Source organism: Leptodactylus fuscus, chromosome 9 (assembly GCF_031893055.1).
Source record: "Leptodactylus fuscus isolate aLepFus1 chromosome 9, aLepFus1.hap2, whole genome shotgun sequence".
Taxonomy (NCBI): domain Eukaryota; kingdom Metazoa; phylum Chordata; class Amphibia; order Anura; family Leptodactylidae; genus Leptodactylus; species Leptodactylus fuscus.
The window spans coordinates 73,016,660-73,032,974 of NC_134273.1; the positions used below are offsets into that span (position 1 = coordinate 73,016,660).

The 16,315-nt window shown below is 41.0% G+C and overlaps 1 protein-coding gene across 1 annotated transcript in view; it reads left to right on the forward strand.

Moving 5' to 3' along the window:
- DPYD (dihydropyrimidine dehydrogenase) overlaps positions 1 to 16,315 on the forward strand; it is a 655,808-nt gene that overhangs the window by 483,865 nt on the left and 155,628 nt on the right. Inside the window, exons 17-18 of the mRNA XM_075286742.1 lie at positions 11,325 to 11,445; positions 13,031 to 13,150. Coding sequence (XP_075142843.1) covers positions 11,325 to 11,445; positions 13,031 to 13,150 — 241 coding nt within the window. The remainder of the gene's footprint in view (positions 1 to 11,324; positions 11,446 to 13,030; positions 13,151 to 16,315) is intronic.

Below are 16,315 nucleotides of genomic sequence, written 5' to 3' on the forward strand. Positions count from 1 at the left end.
CCTGAAACGAGCATTTCCTGCCATAGACTATAATGGGGTTCGAAATCCGTTCGAACAGTCGAACAGTGTGCGGCTGTTCGAATCGGATTTCGAACCTCGGACATTTTAGTGTTCGCTCATCTCTAGTTAGCATGTTGTAATATTGAATTGAATTTGTTTTATTAGAAACATAGAATAGGGGACGTGAATGAATGCCCCCCCATCCCCCCATACAATTCAATTAGAGTGCCGGAGGTATCAGAGTGCTCCCATTGAAATGAATGGAGCGAGGTGCACATTCTGTGTCAGAGCAGAACTAACATACAGATGTTCTTGGGATTGATGGAACCTGGATGAATCATTTTTGTGCAATAACCCCTTTAGCTAAGTTTTATTCTTGGGTCATATTCTAAAAATATCTAATATAAGAAAACATTATTTACCATATAAGCAATAAGGTTCCATTCTCCATTCTTTTGGGATGACATTTGCTCCATTTCTATGTTATATGACTGTAGTCCCTGTGACAAATTACACAAGGTGCTTTGTGGATGAAAATTTGACAGTATGATAAAAGATTTTCTAGTCGGTGGCTCTGAATTATTAACATGTCCAATAACAGCTGAATAACAATAATACTCATAACAACAAGCAACACATGATAACAAATAATTAGAGTTGTGCTGTGAGCCAAAGGGTTCTAATTAAAATCTAAATTAGAAGGGACTTCATGTGTGGGTTCGGGAAAAACAAAAAAGTTTCTATACTATAAAGCCGTCTGGACATGAATAGCATTCAAGCTCGATATTACTTAGGTGTAGGACTAAGTGAAGCTGTTGCTTCGACACAAAAATTTCTCCAGATATTATTGTCATTTATTACTATTATTACACATAATAAACTGCAACAACTGCACAATAAACCGAAACGGCAAACCTCATGAAGGGTGACAGCTTTACTAAACATTCTACTCTATTAATCTTACTAAACTGTTATTTTAGGTTTTGGTGGTTACGCCAGCTCTTTCATTTCATAGCAAAGATAAAAAAATGAAGCCCCATCATATCTCTGGTATTGATGCCCTTCATAAATGTTCATGATAGTACGTGTGAAAAACCACCTCCATGTACAGGTTCTCACCACCTATTAAAACTAGAATTAGGTTCACGATCTCAATACCTCCAAACATTCAACTCAAAAACATTTATGAAATTCACTCCTGATACTACAAAAATGCTAGTCAATGTCATCATCTCCCACTTACATTACTGCCACATCCTTCTCTGTGGCCTCCCAGAAAACACGGTCATTGTCCTCCAATTCACCCTTCACTCTGCTGCCATGATAATCCACCTCTTCCCTCATTTTTAACCAGCCTCACCCCTTTGGCAGTTCTTTTTCTGACTACCCTTTGCCGAGCAAACTGAGATTAAAATTTTAGTGCTGACATAAAAGGCCATACACAGCCTACCCCCTCATACATCTCTGGCTATAGGATAGAACATAAACCAGAGTTCCCAAAGTAGGCCTGTGTACTTGCACTTGAGAAAGGGCCCAGTTTGGCCTGAAATGCGTTGTGATGTTTTACTCTACTAATCTCAATAAAGAATCTACTTTGGGAACTCCAGTTTATGTTCTATCCTACTGCCTGTGAGCGCGGATCCTCTTCTACTACGGACCTTTGGTCCTTGTCTTCTACCCAGCTCGGGTTGAGACGATCTTGAGATTTCAGGATCGATTTTAAAATCCGATAACCGATCATTCTACAGCTGATCGCGATCGTGGAATTTGCTCGATCGCCGATTGGGATTCGAGAAACCTATGTATCAGGCTAGATGACCAAGACCTTTGACTCTGCAGGTCCGTGTCAACTGCTATAGCTTCTAAGGCAGGGGTGCCCAATACGTCGATCACGATCTACTGGTAGATCGCAAAGGACGTATGGGTCGATGCAGAGATCCCCGGTGTCTGTTTGTTCACAGTGCAGGCTGAGAGTCATCTCCGGACACTGGCAGGCGGGGCTGCCGCAGCCCCAGCCTACCAGTGTTCAGAGATCACTCTCTGCCTGCGCTGTGAACAAACAGACACCGGGGATCCCTGGGCAGCCACAGAACGCCGCTGTCTCCTGCATTCACGACCTGCCGACCCCACTCACATGTCTGGCCCTGCCCACAGACACACCAGCCCCGCCCACAAGCCCGCCCCAGCCCCACCCTAGTAGATATTTTGCCTTGGTCAGCTAATAAAGTAGCTCACATGCTAAAAAAAGTGTGAGCGCCCCTGTTCTAAGATGATAGTTTGCTTCTTTTCATATGTACAGCTTCTTATCCTTTACCTACCTTATCAGTAAAATTGCCCACATTGTGATTCCTAAATATTGTAACGCTATGGCAGCTTAGCCACAAAGGATAGCTCTGTACAAAACTGTTATGATAAATTTTGAAATAACCATTTCTAATTTTACAGTTTTCTGAACTGAATTGGGTAAAGATAGCTGAAGTTCCTGAGACAAGTGCTTATAATTGGTTCAACTCTGGGCACTCATTTTGAGAATAGCTCTTTCCAGAAAAGAGTAAAAATGCTGAAACAATAGAGGTCAGCAATAGCTGACATTTCCAATTTAATTATGTCAGCATTAAATGCGTCAGTCAAAGAAGACTTTTCTTTCTGAGCAGTTGTCTTCCGCAGGTGCCTCTAATGTCTAATAGCACGCTACCACATTTATCTCTGTATTTGTCATTATTTGCCGATAACATTCTCATCATATAAAAGCCTGCTTAACCATACAGTCCTTATATTTCATCTATTACTATTTCATCGGAAATGTCACCTGAACAATCAGTATATTCCACCGCCTGCACTTAATAGGATATTTATACACATTTCCATACATATCTTTGATGCTACTCTTGGTATCTTTATAGCTGTATGTAAATGAGGCCGCTAGTGCCCCAAGGCTGGCAAGTGCTTTGGGTCTTGCATGCTAACCCCATTCACCCCATTTTCCTATTGCTCTAATTGCCAGCCCCAGCAGCACTATCCTCTTTTATATCTTGGTGCTCCTGGTGCTGTCAATACAGATGGGAGAAGTGGTTTGGAACAATCCAGATTTGACCCAATTTTCTCAAAAACTTTGGTTTCCAAACCTTTTCGGGAATTGTTTCAGTGCTTGGAGGTATCTTATATTTCCCAGTCTGCCCTTAGGGCAGTCAGTATTGCGGCACTAAGAAATATTCATTAGAGTCACCATACAGATATACAGCATAGCAGCCCATGTATGACCCACTGTGCATGGGGGCAGTATTTAGGGTCACTATAATGTTTAACTATAGATTTGGAATTCAATTATTTTGACCAAAATTAATCTTGGCATCATAGCAGCCAAATCTGAAACACAATGAAACTTTTGCCAAGACGTTTGCTCAACACTAGCTGTCTATTAGAACTAAGGGGGATGATTTGGTATCGTTGATAAGTTAGACCAATAACATTTGCCATATTTCATGTACATACATGTTTGCAATCAATGCAATCAAGACACTTAGGAGTAGCAATGATGGTCTGTGTCGGCAAGTGTGTAAGTGTTCTACCAAATGCTGGGAGTCATTAGTAGGCCAGAGACAGAGTTGTGAGGTGGGGGCTTCAAGTACGTGACTTATTTTTCAAACATTCCACGAGTTCACAATCTGTTTGGGATATGGAATATTGGGAGGCCAAGCCAATACCTTCAATTTTTGGCAGTTGGAAGGAAGGACCTCCGATAGCGCTCCTTCTCACAGTTGGGGTGAAGCAGTCGGTCACTGACGGTACTGCCCAGTGCTATCACGGTCTCTTACATGGGATGGGAGTTGTTCTCCAGCATGGAGCTCACCATGAACAGTATCCCTCTGTCACCCACCACCTGTACTGAGTCCAGAGGGCTCCCCAGAACAGAGCTGGCCCTTCTAACCAGCCTGTCAAGTCTAACCCTGTCCCTGGCTGGTATGCTACTCCCCTGTTAATCCACTCCAAAGAAGATGACAACCACGGAGACATTGACTTCCCATAGCTGCCTTACTCTTTTATAAGATAATCTTTTGCACATAACAGGAGCACAGTTTTGATAATAGAAGTCTAATAGAAGTCATTTTGGTCTTTTAGCTGCATTGTATATAACAAGCATTGATATGTATTCTTTCTGAATCAGAACATTTCAATTCTATACATAACCTCATGTCAGGAGAAAGCATACATTACTTAGACATTATTAAACATGACCTATAAATACTTTGAAATCTGCATTAATGTTCCATGAAAACATGAAGGCATTGACACGTGTTATTTGAGAGCATTACAAAGAGCATTTCACAAAGGATCTGGCTGTGTTATAATTACAATTTTTCACTATAAATGAAAAATTGCTGATATTTTGTAAACCTGCCATTTTCCAATATAATGCACCTCTAATACGTTATTACCTTGCTTTTAAAATTCTTTGGAAAAAGTGAGAGTTATTTGTTTTTTAGCTCACCCAAAATGATAGTGTTAAAAATGTATTTGCTGTATAATAACTATTGAAAACACGATGTGAAATAGTAGACAATAAGGAGACTTTAGTGTTTTTAAATTGCTATTGCTCGTGGGCTAGTATATGATTTCTCACCTGTTATTTTGTATCTATTTATTACAGTAATGGGTCCAGTCGTTTTCCCACGTGACTACTAAAATAAGCCATCTGTAACTGTTCCGCTCATATATTAAAGAAGTTATATGCTCTGGTTTAAAAAATTTTATGTACGACACAAACCTCATCAAACCCTTATGCCCTCTAGCTGGTAACCTCAGCATGACCTAAAGACTTGAAATATTGTTTAATCATGGCACATACTGGAGCAATTCTTTACAGTACACAGTAAGAGCATTACTTTACTGGTCTTAGAGTTGTGTTAAATAACGGATATTTTGTTTCCGATAAGAAAAGAGTAAACTTAAAATTTTCGGATTTAAATATTTGTTGTAGATCGGGAAAGTGGTTTTCTAGGTCAAAGGAGTTAACCAAGACAAAATAGAGCTTTACCCGTACATTCCTTTCCCTGCTTGTGCTTTATGTGTAATACACTGTCTACCAATAAGTATTTGGACACCTGTGGTCCGAGCGGCAATTACAGCCTCAACCCTCCGGGGCATGCTTTCCACAAGTCCTTGTATGACGGCTAGTGGTATTTTATTAAATTCGACAGAAGACAGGTAAGTTCTTTCACCGATTTTGGTTGGCTGCTGCACCCCTTAGTTTGGCCATCCCACTTGTCTCAGAGATGCTTGATAGGGTTCATGTCTGGGCTCCAGTCGTTAATTTGATTGTCACTGTACCAAGACATGGTAGACCTCGCTAAATGACAGCTGGCGTTGTCATTCTGGAAGTAACATTGGTCCGACCCATACAACCGCCATAATGTAGGAAGTACACTGTCTAAAACAGTGCAATAGGTGTCAGCGTTGCGTTTACCATGCACTGGGACCAAGGGTACCAGTCCATACCACGAGAAAAACCACGAGACCATAAATTCATTTCCGCCGAACTTTACTGGGTGCCCAAATACTTATTGGTAGACAGTGTATACAGATGTAGTTGAGTTAAACTAAACTTCAGCAATGGTTAAATAGCTGCAGTGTGATATTTTATCAATGAAGACAACTAAAACTAAGAAGTCATTGGAAGTCTTCCCAATGACTTATTGTTTGTTTTTATTGTCTTCTGTAATGAGATATTACACAGTTTAACCAGTTGCAGAACTTTGAGTTATCTCTGTTACATTTGTATTAAGCAGGTCTTGTAGAGCTCCTTTTATTACCAGTAGGGGAGGGCTGAAGTTTGTCTCCACTGTATTCTCTGCTGCTCTGATTTTCGTTCACAAGACCAACTCCACTCTACTCTATGAAACTGCAGCCGGAGTAGAGCAGAGTCGGCAATGTCATATACAGAGGACACATACTTCTTACAGCCAGTTGCGCTCTGCAAAGTTAATAATTGGGGCTCTCGGAACCTGCTTATATATTACAAATAAAATGTATCCAGTGCAAAGAAAATGTATACACTTAGAAGAGTGTCTGTCTATCAGATAAGATCAGTTTGACTGGCTATTCAATATAAGCAGGGAAAACTCTTATAAAGTGTATGAATGAGCTGCAGCGGGACTATTTATTATTATTATTATTATTATTATTATTATTATTATTATTATTATTATTATTATTATTATTATTTTATTTATATAGCACCATTAATTCCATGGTGCTTTACATTTGGGGGTTACATACAGTACACAAAATATATAGGTAGATATAATACTAACAATGACCGACTGGCACAGTGGGGTAGTTCGCCCTGCCCGCAAGGGCTTACAATCTATGAGGGAAGGGGGTAGAGACAGAAGGTGAGGGGGAGACTGTACAGATGGCAGTGCGGTGATAGTGTTATTGGGGGGTGTAGGCCTTCCTGAATAGGTGAGTCTTCATGTCCTACTTGAAGCCTGTGATTGTGGGGGTCAGTCTTATGTGTCTTGGTAAGGAGTTCCAGAGTATGGGGGATGCATGGGAGAAATCTTGGAGACGGTTTTGTGAGGAGCGGATGAGAGCAAGAGTAAGAGGTCATTGGAGGATCTGAGGTTACGTGTGGGCAGGTAGCGGGGGGTCAGTTCAGAGATATATGGAGGGGACAAGTTGTGGATGGCTTTGTATGTTAACGGTAGTAGCTTGAACTCAATTCGCTGGGCTATAGGTAGCCAGTGGAGGGACTGGCTGAGGGGAGCAGCTGATGAAGATGGGGGGGAGAGGTGAATTAAGCGAGCAGCATGATTTAAGTTGGACTGGAGGGGGGCGAGGTTGATAGCTGGGAGTCCATGGAGAAGGGTGTTGCAGTAATCGAGGCGGGAGATTATGAGGGCCTGGACAAGTGTCTTAGTAGTTTCAGGGGTGAGGAAGGAGCGGATTCGGTGGATGTTCTTGAGTTGGAGGCGGCAGGAAGTGTTGAGGGTTTGAACGTATGACTTGAAGGATAGGTCAGAGTCCAGGATTACCCCAACGCATCGGGCCCGTGACACAGGGGTAATTGTGGTTCCATTAACTTTGATAGATGGGTCAGGTGGAGGGGCCATACGGGGTGGGGCGAAGATGATGAACTCCGTTTTCTCCATATTGAGTTTGAGAAAGCGGGAGGAGAGGGAGGAGAGGAAGAAGGCTACAGCCGCTAAACAGTCTGGAACTCTGGCCATGGGGTTGGGGTTGTGATATCTAGGTACTCAGCATAGTACATATGAGCAGGAATCAGGCTTTTGTACATGGTTCATCAGGTGCATCAGGTTTTAGCTGCATAGACATCAGGCTAAAAGTTTCCCCATACACAGGAGCTGTATTATTGGAGTATGGATTTCTGCACTTTTAACATCAAAAAGTGGATGAATGGGTTAATGAAGTGTATTGTAAAATTTCTGGAAATCACTTGCCCTATCCATTTATTAAGCTTTGAAATGACAATTACATTTTGCTTCATGTGTAATACTGTACCAGAAGAATCAATCCATCTACTCCACATTGTATGAGATTTACTTTCTGGATTCCTACATGTATATATCCATTGCTTAAAAAGGAATGAGATATTCACTGTGCATGTTCAGTCTTACAATTATAGAGGTCATGAGTCCAGATGTGTTCAAACCCTGATTTCCTGGAAAAAGCATCTTACACATGAGAGTCTATCTGCACACAATGGATGTTCATCAAGTGGGATTACAAGTAGCCATGCAGATGTCTCTATCCTGAACCTAGCTCTTGTAATACAATATCACAACATGCTAGAAACACTCTTTACAGGCTGCAATTCTCAGCACAGCCAGCGGGAAGCCATATATACACATCCAAACAATAGGAAGGATAAGGAATGATACCCCTGTACTCTGCAGGTCTAATATGCACATACCCTGACATTTAAGAATTTATGGACCTGTGCCCAGGGGGAAAGACAAGGAGAGACAATGACAATAGGGATGATTATCATTCTCTTAATACCAGTTTTCTGGAAGAAAAGCACATTTTTGGTTGCTTGTGCATAGCTATATGCACACAAATTATGGCTTTTCTTTTTTATATCCATTTTATGTCTTGCTTGCAATTTTTCAAAAGACTGGTTGTAGTACAGGGCAGGAATTTAGGCAGCAGAAAACAGGCATGAGTTACACCGGAAATGTGCACCAATTCTTGACTAACATAGTTTTACTTTCTGGAGAACAGGACATATCCATGGTAGGCCCCAAATTATTAAAGGATGCCTGTTGCCAGAACCCAGTATATCAACCCAACCTGCAGATAGATAGGTTAGTGTCATCAGAACTAGCATATCATCCCAGCCCTGCAGATAGATAGGTTAGTGTCACCAGAACCAGTATATCAATCCAACCCTGAAGATATATAGGTTACTGTCACCAGAACCAGTATATCAACCCAACCTTCCAGATAGATAGGTTAGTGTCACCATAATCCAGTATATCAACCCAACCCTGCAGATAGATAGGTTAGAGTCACCAGAATGCAGTATATCAACCCAACTCTACAGATAGATAGGTTAGTGTCACCAGAACCCAGTATATCAACCCAATCTTCCGGATAGATAGGTTAGTGTCACTAGAACCCAGTATATCAACCCAACCTTCCGGATAGATAGGTAAGTGTCCCCAGAACCCAGAATATCAACCGAACCCTGCAGATAGATAGATTAAGTTCACCTGAATCAAACTGAGTTTCCCCTTGTGAATCTGAGCCTCCATTGCTAAGAGATCAACATTTTTGTCAATATGCAAATGTGCTCTTTGGAACAACAAGGAGGCTGCATTGCTCCATGAAGCTCACATGCATATTGACAGAAATGAATAAATCTTGGAAAAAGAGGCAGCGATTCACAAGAGGAAAACACAGTTTGATTGAGTTGATCCTAACCTATCTATCCGCGGGGTTGGACCCTCTTAATAATTCTGTCGCATCTATTGCCAATGCACAAATAGATCAAAACCAGAGCACAAAGTGTTTTAAAAATCGACCCCAATAATTAACTGTTTGGGGTTAGAAGTCTGAAAAATTGGCCACGACGGTATTAATGGAAGAAAGATATTAGAGAAAAAAGTCTGGGCGCTTATTAAATATTTTCAAAGGACAGCATGGTCACAAACCTAATGAATTAAAACACTTTCTTCATCGTGTCGCTTTCATGTAACTGCCAGTCTTGAATGTCCCCTGTGTTATAATCTTTTGTCTGTACCAGCATTTCTGCCAGCACCAGCTGGCCACACATGGGATATATATGACAGCTGCAAAATCCAAGTGCCAGCTTCCTGAATTGCATTTAGCTCCACTCAGTGGAAGATCGTCTTTTTGTTAATTATTTGACAAGTTTCACGCATGCTTGGCTGTACAACTTCTAAGATTATATCTCAGCAACCTCTGGATACCTGAGCATCATTGTCCATCTGGATGCCATGCCTCTGCTCGGAGCTGATTAACAATGTCTCCCAAATCTCATCCACTATTCCTGCATTGATATGAATCTCTCAGTAAGGAAATGTTGGTTGGAAAATGCCAAAATTCATGAGTTTCCCCGAAGGTTTTGCTTCGTTAAAATCAAATCTGCTTTAAAAGTGTCACATCACGTCTCTGATTTAGCATCTACACAGGTTCCTAGTGCAGAATGAAAGACGGAGCACTTAAAGCCATTTTAAGTTCCGCACAGATGCTACAATTAGATTGTATTTTTGCAGGCCATGTAAACCTATTAAAATTAATGAGCTATTATTTTTCGTAACAGTTTCTTACACTCACTCAGGGCAAACACTCCGAAAACCGCGCGTAGTCTAACAGTCATCTGGATAAGATGCTCCATCCTAGTCAATGGAAGATACTGATTACTTTGTCACACAAGAGTGGTCATGATGTAGAAAATCTTCCTAAATCGCTTCTACAGCCTGACTATTCTTGTATGCTATCCCAGATACTACGAAAAAGCTCCTAAAGCTCATTGGCTGGAAAAATACAGCAATTGGAAATGGAAGTGTAACTTCGGAATTGTCCGCATGAGCAATATCTCGAGTATCCTAAGTAGAACATCTGACGGAACACGACTTGAAGAACCACTTTGTAGATTAGTCTGAATGAATGTTCTTAGCCATTAAATGGTTTCTCTGAGATCGCAACGGGCTAGATCTGGTTCTGTAGTCCATCAGCGTTTACGTGATTTAAGGCTAGATGTATAGTCTAACAGCAAATAGTCTGTAAATGAAATTCAACGGCCATGACAAGGATCATGTGTGTAATGATAAATACTAGAGATGAGCGAACAGTAAAATGTCCGAGGTTCGATATTCGTTTCAAGTAGCTCCTCAATATTCGACTACTCAAATCGAATATCGAACCCTATTATAGTCTATGGGGGGAAAATGCTCCTTTCAGGGGTAGGCAACGTTTGACCAAATTACACTTACCAAGTCCACGAGTGAGGGTCGGGCTGGATCCTCCGAGAAGTCTTCTCCGTTCAGCGTCCCCTCGGCATCTTCTGGCTCTTCATTCACTCTGCCAGGCATCGGGCCTGGGCAGAGCCGACTGCGCATGCCCGCACTACAAGCGGGCATGCGCAGTCGGCTCTGCCCAGGCCCGATGCCTGGCAGAGTGAATTCAAAGCCGGAAGACGCCACGGGGAAGCTGCACAGAGAAGACTTCTAAAGGTAGGAGAAGAACCAGCGTTGATTGGCTGACTGTATAGCATTCGGCAAATCAATGCTGGTTCTGCATCAAACTTTTCCATTCGAACAGCGAGTGGTACACGATCGAGTACGAGTATTTCGAATACCATAGTATTCGATCGAATACCTACTCGATTGAGTACTACTCGCTCATCTCTACTCTTAATATGACAAGTATACAATTATTAACAAATAGTAACAATTCTCTATTCTTCTTTGATTTTCTCTACGGTTACCTTTATGGTTCCCGTTCAGTATAAGGCATTCACCATCAACATCTGCTACAAATTTGTTAACAAATAATTTCCAGTAAATCTTGCCTTTTGCTGTTCAGTGTAGCCTGATTTATTCCTCCTGTGCTAATTACATTTGTATTCATTTAGATATTTCTTAAGAACTATATTACATTACAAGCTTACAATGCATCTGCACTGTTTGTTTCAATGGGTGCAGTTAAATTATTGATTTAACTGGTTTACAAGAATAGCTCTGTTGATGATTTTCTTTTTCCTTCATTGCTCCATGTTTTCATTAGATTAGACAAATTACTAATTTTTCTTTTCCATATCTGACCTATTTGAACAGGATCCAGAACTGGTGCGCAACATCTGCCGCTGGGTAAGACAAGCTGTCAAAATTCCATTCTTTGCCAAGCTGACCCCGAACGTCACAGATGTTGTGCAGATTGCAATGGCTGCACATGAAGGTAACGGAAAAAATTCTGACACTGTGTAGTGGATATGTGAAATATCATGTCCAAAGACAGCCTGATAAAGTGATAATGAGAATTTATGCTAATGCTATTTGATATGGAAATTCAGACCAGAGCTTATAGCTAATTATTATTATTATTATTATTATTATTATTATTATTATTATTAATGAGAGAACAGTGAAATATTCGAGATTTGTTTCGAATAGCCCCTCAAAATTCGACTATTCGAACGAATATCGCACCCCATTATAGTCTATGGGGAAAAATTATTTGTTTCAGGGGAAGCCACACTTCCACTCAGGAGAGTCACCAAGTCCATTATCACACTTCAGCAAATAATGCCAACACCCTGGAATGCAACTGGGACAGCAGGGGAAGCAGTACCTGTATTACGCCACTATCTCGTCGGGATCCCTGTCAGCTTGCAATATACGGGAACTGACTTTTGCCCATAAGAATTCATTGGCCAGCGTTGATTGGCCGAATGCCATACAGAGTAGAGCATTCGGGCCTCTCAACGTGTCTTCCTCCGGTGCTGGTCTTGAAAATTCTAGTCATGCGCAGTAGGCTCTGCCATTGACCTTCGGACAGAGCCGACTGCGCATATCTGCGGTCATTTTCTTGTGGCCGCTTACGCTGTGGGGGGCTTTCAAGGGGGACATGTAGTATGGTGGAACCCCTAGGATGTCACGGTCATGTTTGACTGTGGCATCCAAAGGGTTAAAACTCCCGATCAGAGCTGTGCGATTCGTTATCACGAAGTGTGAGGAAAGCCAGAATCCATGCGAATCGAATAATTCCTGAAATTAGGATCAAATTCCTTTCCGTGAGTTTGGATTCGTTCATCTCTACTATCTACCTAAAATCTTGAGATCGGACATGTGTACTATGCATTGCAAAGAGTGAAATCTGTTTTGAAAATCCACAGGATCTATTGACAGGTTAAGGGTATAAAATCCCTACTATACGTCAATTTCTTTTTTTTTTTTTTTTTTTTTTTTTTTTAAATGTAGATTGTGAGCCCCACATAGAGCTCACAATGTACATTTTTCCCTATCAGTATGTCTTTTTTTTTTTTTTTGGAATATGGGATGGAAATCCATGCAAACATGGGGAGAACATACAAACTCCTTGCAGATGGTTTTTTGCCCTTGGCGGGATTTGAACCCCAGGACTCCAGCGCTGCAAGGCTGCAGTGCTAACCACTGAGCCACCGTGTGGCCCCTTCTATACGTCAATTTCTGTTGTGGATTATTATTATTTTCACACCACGCAAGTGCGATTTGCTTAAATCTTATCAAATGCAAATGCTGTGAAATTTGTGACCACAACTCTGAGAATTCTAAACAAAAAGTAGTAAAATTGGAAGATCAAGAAGATCATGTATATACAAACCCTGTAAATGATTGTAATATCATTATTATTATTATTATTATTATTATTATTAATATTTTTTTTAATCAGTAGAATTATTAAGCTGAGCGTATGTGAATATATTCTTATTTTAAAAGAGAAAACAGCAAGTTTTCCTCCTGTGATATTAAAGGGTTAAACTTCGCCATGTTCTGTGTTGCAGGTGATGCAGATGGTGTTACTGCAACTAATACTGTCTCAGGACTGATGGGACTCAAAGCAGACGGAACACCATGGCCTGCAGTTGGAGAAGGGAGCAGGACCACATATGGTGGTGTGTCTGGTAGGTGTTGCCCTTTATGTCATAGACTCTCCTTAAAGGCTGGTAAAACCTCAGGGGGTCCATGTTCGAAGCTCAGATGGCATGTTCACTGTAGGACACAATTCTCTGAGTACAATCTTGGCCATTGCGCTTCTAATAACTGTGACAGATGGAACATATTGAGTGTGAAGAGTCGGATGTTGCCCTTTCCTGAACAGTAGAGCCCAGCAGTATAATTTCAGAGTAAGGTCACTAGGAAAAAGACAATTCACGGCTTGCTTCTTTTATGCCGTGCATGTGACGCTCTGCGTCTAAGACTAGAAACTGGAACAAATGCAATTTTTCTAAGAGAATAAAAAAAAAATTTGCATTCTATGCAGAAGATAAAACAAATTTTACAGAAACTTAAAACATAACGACTATAATGTAAAACAATAACCCCCATGTTTTATTTTCAATGCTTTTTTCCCATATTTGCAACTGTAATCTCCGCACCTCTTAAAGTTACATTCATATAATAACAAAACTTATCACACAGCAAATATTGTTCTATAGCAAATTGAGGGAGTATTCTACAACAATTCCCGGGGTTTATCACATAAGAAAGATGAATTAATTCCTAGCTACATAATACGGGATGGTCTAAGCATTGGGGGCCTAAGATCACTGTGTTGACCTGCGTCTCTTTCACTAATGTACGTGAATGGAGTCGCTTACCAACCCTGACGGTGCGACTGCAAATATAGTCACCTAAATATTGATCAGTGTTCAATTATTTTTTTTTTTACTAGAAGTTGCAGTCAGATCTTCCTAAGGGTCATGCTGTACCATCATTCACATACATTAGTAGCAAAGCAACATGGGGATCTTTGGAGGTGTGATGGGAGTTGTAGCCAAAGTCGCCATGTAGCACTAGACTAGATACACAGATAGACAAAAATCTAATAAAATAAATTTTTGTTATTGAAACCAAATTAAAGTTTTCTACCTTTTTGCAGAAATGCGTGAGCGACACAATCTCTGTTACAATCACGTTCTTACTGGTCTTGATCAAATGCCATTGATTGTGCTAGATGTTAGCCACACCCACCATGTGCATGATGTCATCACTAATGAAAACAGCATTTGTCTAAACTTTATTGACTGCCAGAGTAGCCAGGAGGAGTAGGGGGTGGTCCCGATCACCAGACAAGCCAGCACCTGGTTCACATGTAAGAAAACAGTGGAACAGCACACTCCTATATTGGATTGAGATGCAAGCAGAAAATGGGTCCTCCGACCCTGTCAGTATCCAAAAAAGAAATTATCTGCTCCACACTCTTGATTCAGTGATGAATGAACAAATACATTTATTGTGAAGGTAACATAGGTTGATGCGCCATGGAGAAAATGGTATTTAGATATACATGAACCACGCCATGGAGGCTCCTTGTACTTCACACATTGATCTGGCATGATGAAGGTCATTGGACCTAAACGTCCCTGCTTAACATTGGATCAATTTTTCATGTATACCTAAATACTTTGTATCCATGAGACTGGCCATCTTCTGTGAGCGGACAGAGGGTTTATGGACACTGATGGACTGGCAGCATGGTAGATGCATATTGAGAGGTCATGAGTCCAGATGCGTTCAAGCCTTGATTACTCGGAAAAAGCAATTCATATATAAGAGTCTATCTGCACAGAATGGATGTTCTTCAAGTAGGATTATAAATAGCCATGCAGATGTGTCTATCCTGAACTAAGCTCTTGTAACACAATATCACCACATGCAAGTAAAACCCTTGACAACCAGTGAGAAGCCATATATACACACATCCATCCAATAGGAAGGATAAGGAATGATACTTCTGTACTTTGCTGTTATAATGTGCACATACCCTCATATTGGCATTTAGAGATTTATGGACCTGTGCCCAGGAGCTCTTCTTGTTGGGGAAAGACAATAGAGACAATAAGGATGATTATTTTGCCCTTAGTACTAGCTTTCTGGATGAAAAGCACATTTTTGGTTGCTTGTCCATTTAGTTATATGCACACAAATTATGGCTTTTCCTGTTTTATGTCTTGCTTGCAACTTTTCAAAAAAAAGTGGTTGTACTACAAGGCAGGAATCTAGGCAGCAGAAAACATGGCAAAAATACCTTTTAGACAACAGCATACAGATTCAGTGGGAGGTTGAAGGGGAGCTGCGGTATAAAAGGGGGGAATGATTTGTATGTGGGGGGCACAATAAAGAATGGGAAGTTTATTTGCACACAGACATTTTGTGAACAAGTCTTCATGGTGGTCTAGGCCCAGATAGCGAAGGAAAGTGAGACATATATGTTGAAAAAATGTACACGTAGGACCTGGCTGACATCTATGAAGTTGTGTAGGTAGGTGGTCTCTCCCTCAACCCTGTCTAAGACTCTCACCTCTGCCAGATCAGTCCTCTCTGCGCCAAGCTGATGAGATGCAAGTACATCAAAACGGCTGTCCTTGGCTGAGAGACTGTACCTGGTAAAATCCCAACATCATTGCAGACAAAGGCCTTTGAGAAGGTCGGCCTGATGTTAAAGGGAGCGCCCTCTATAGGTGTGTTTGACTGAGACTCTGTCTTCCTAATTACATCATGGAAGACAGACCTGCACATTCTCAGTCAGCGCCCTCTATTGGTGTGCATACTTGAGGCACTGGCATCCTAATTACATCATGGAAGTCAGATTTGCATATTCTTCCCATGTTCCTTTGCAGTGGAGCGCTCATGGCTTAATAAGACTCCACACACCTTAATGGTGGTCTCTCCCTATGGAGTGACGATATCTCCTCAGTTGTGTAGGTAGGTCCAAATTAAGCCCAGTGCCCAAGCTGGGTTTGGAAAATGTTAAATAATTGGGTCTTAAAGAAGTACTCTGAGAACTCATACCTGTGTAATGTGTGCATGCTTGGCTGTTTCTATGTTACATGAAGAAGTGGAACATAGGTACATGCTTGGCCACACTTCATATAACTCCTTCATGGCACAAACACGCTAGTCGAGACAGAAATCTGGGGTTCCCCCCATTACACCAATTGGTGAGATTTCTAGTCATTGGACTTCGTTGATTTAGCATTTTAACCTGTGGATGAGAGATCCATATTAATAATCAGAACATCTATAAATGCCTACTTGATTATGACGGTATTATTCATATACATTGA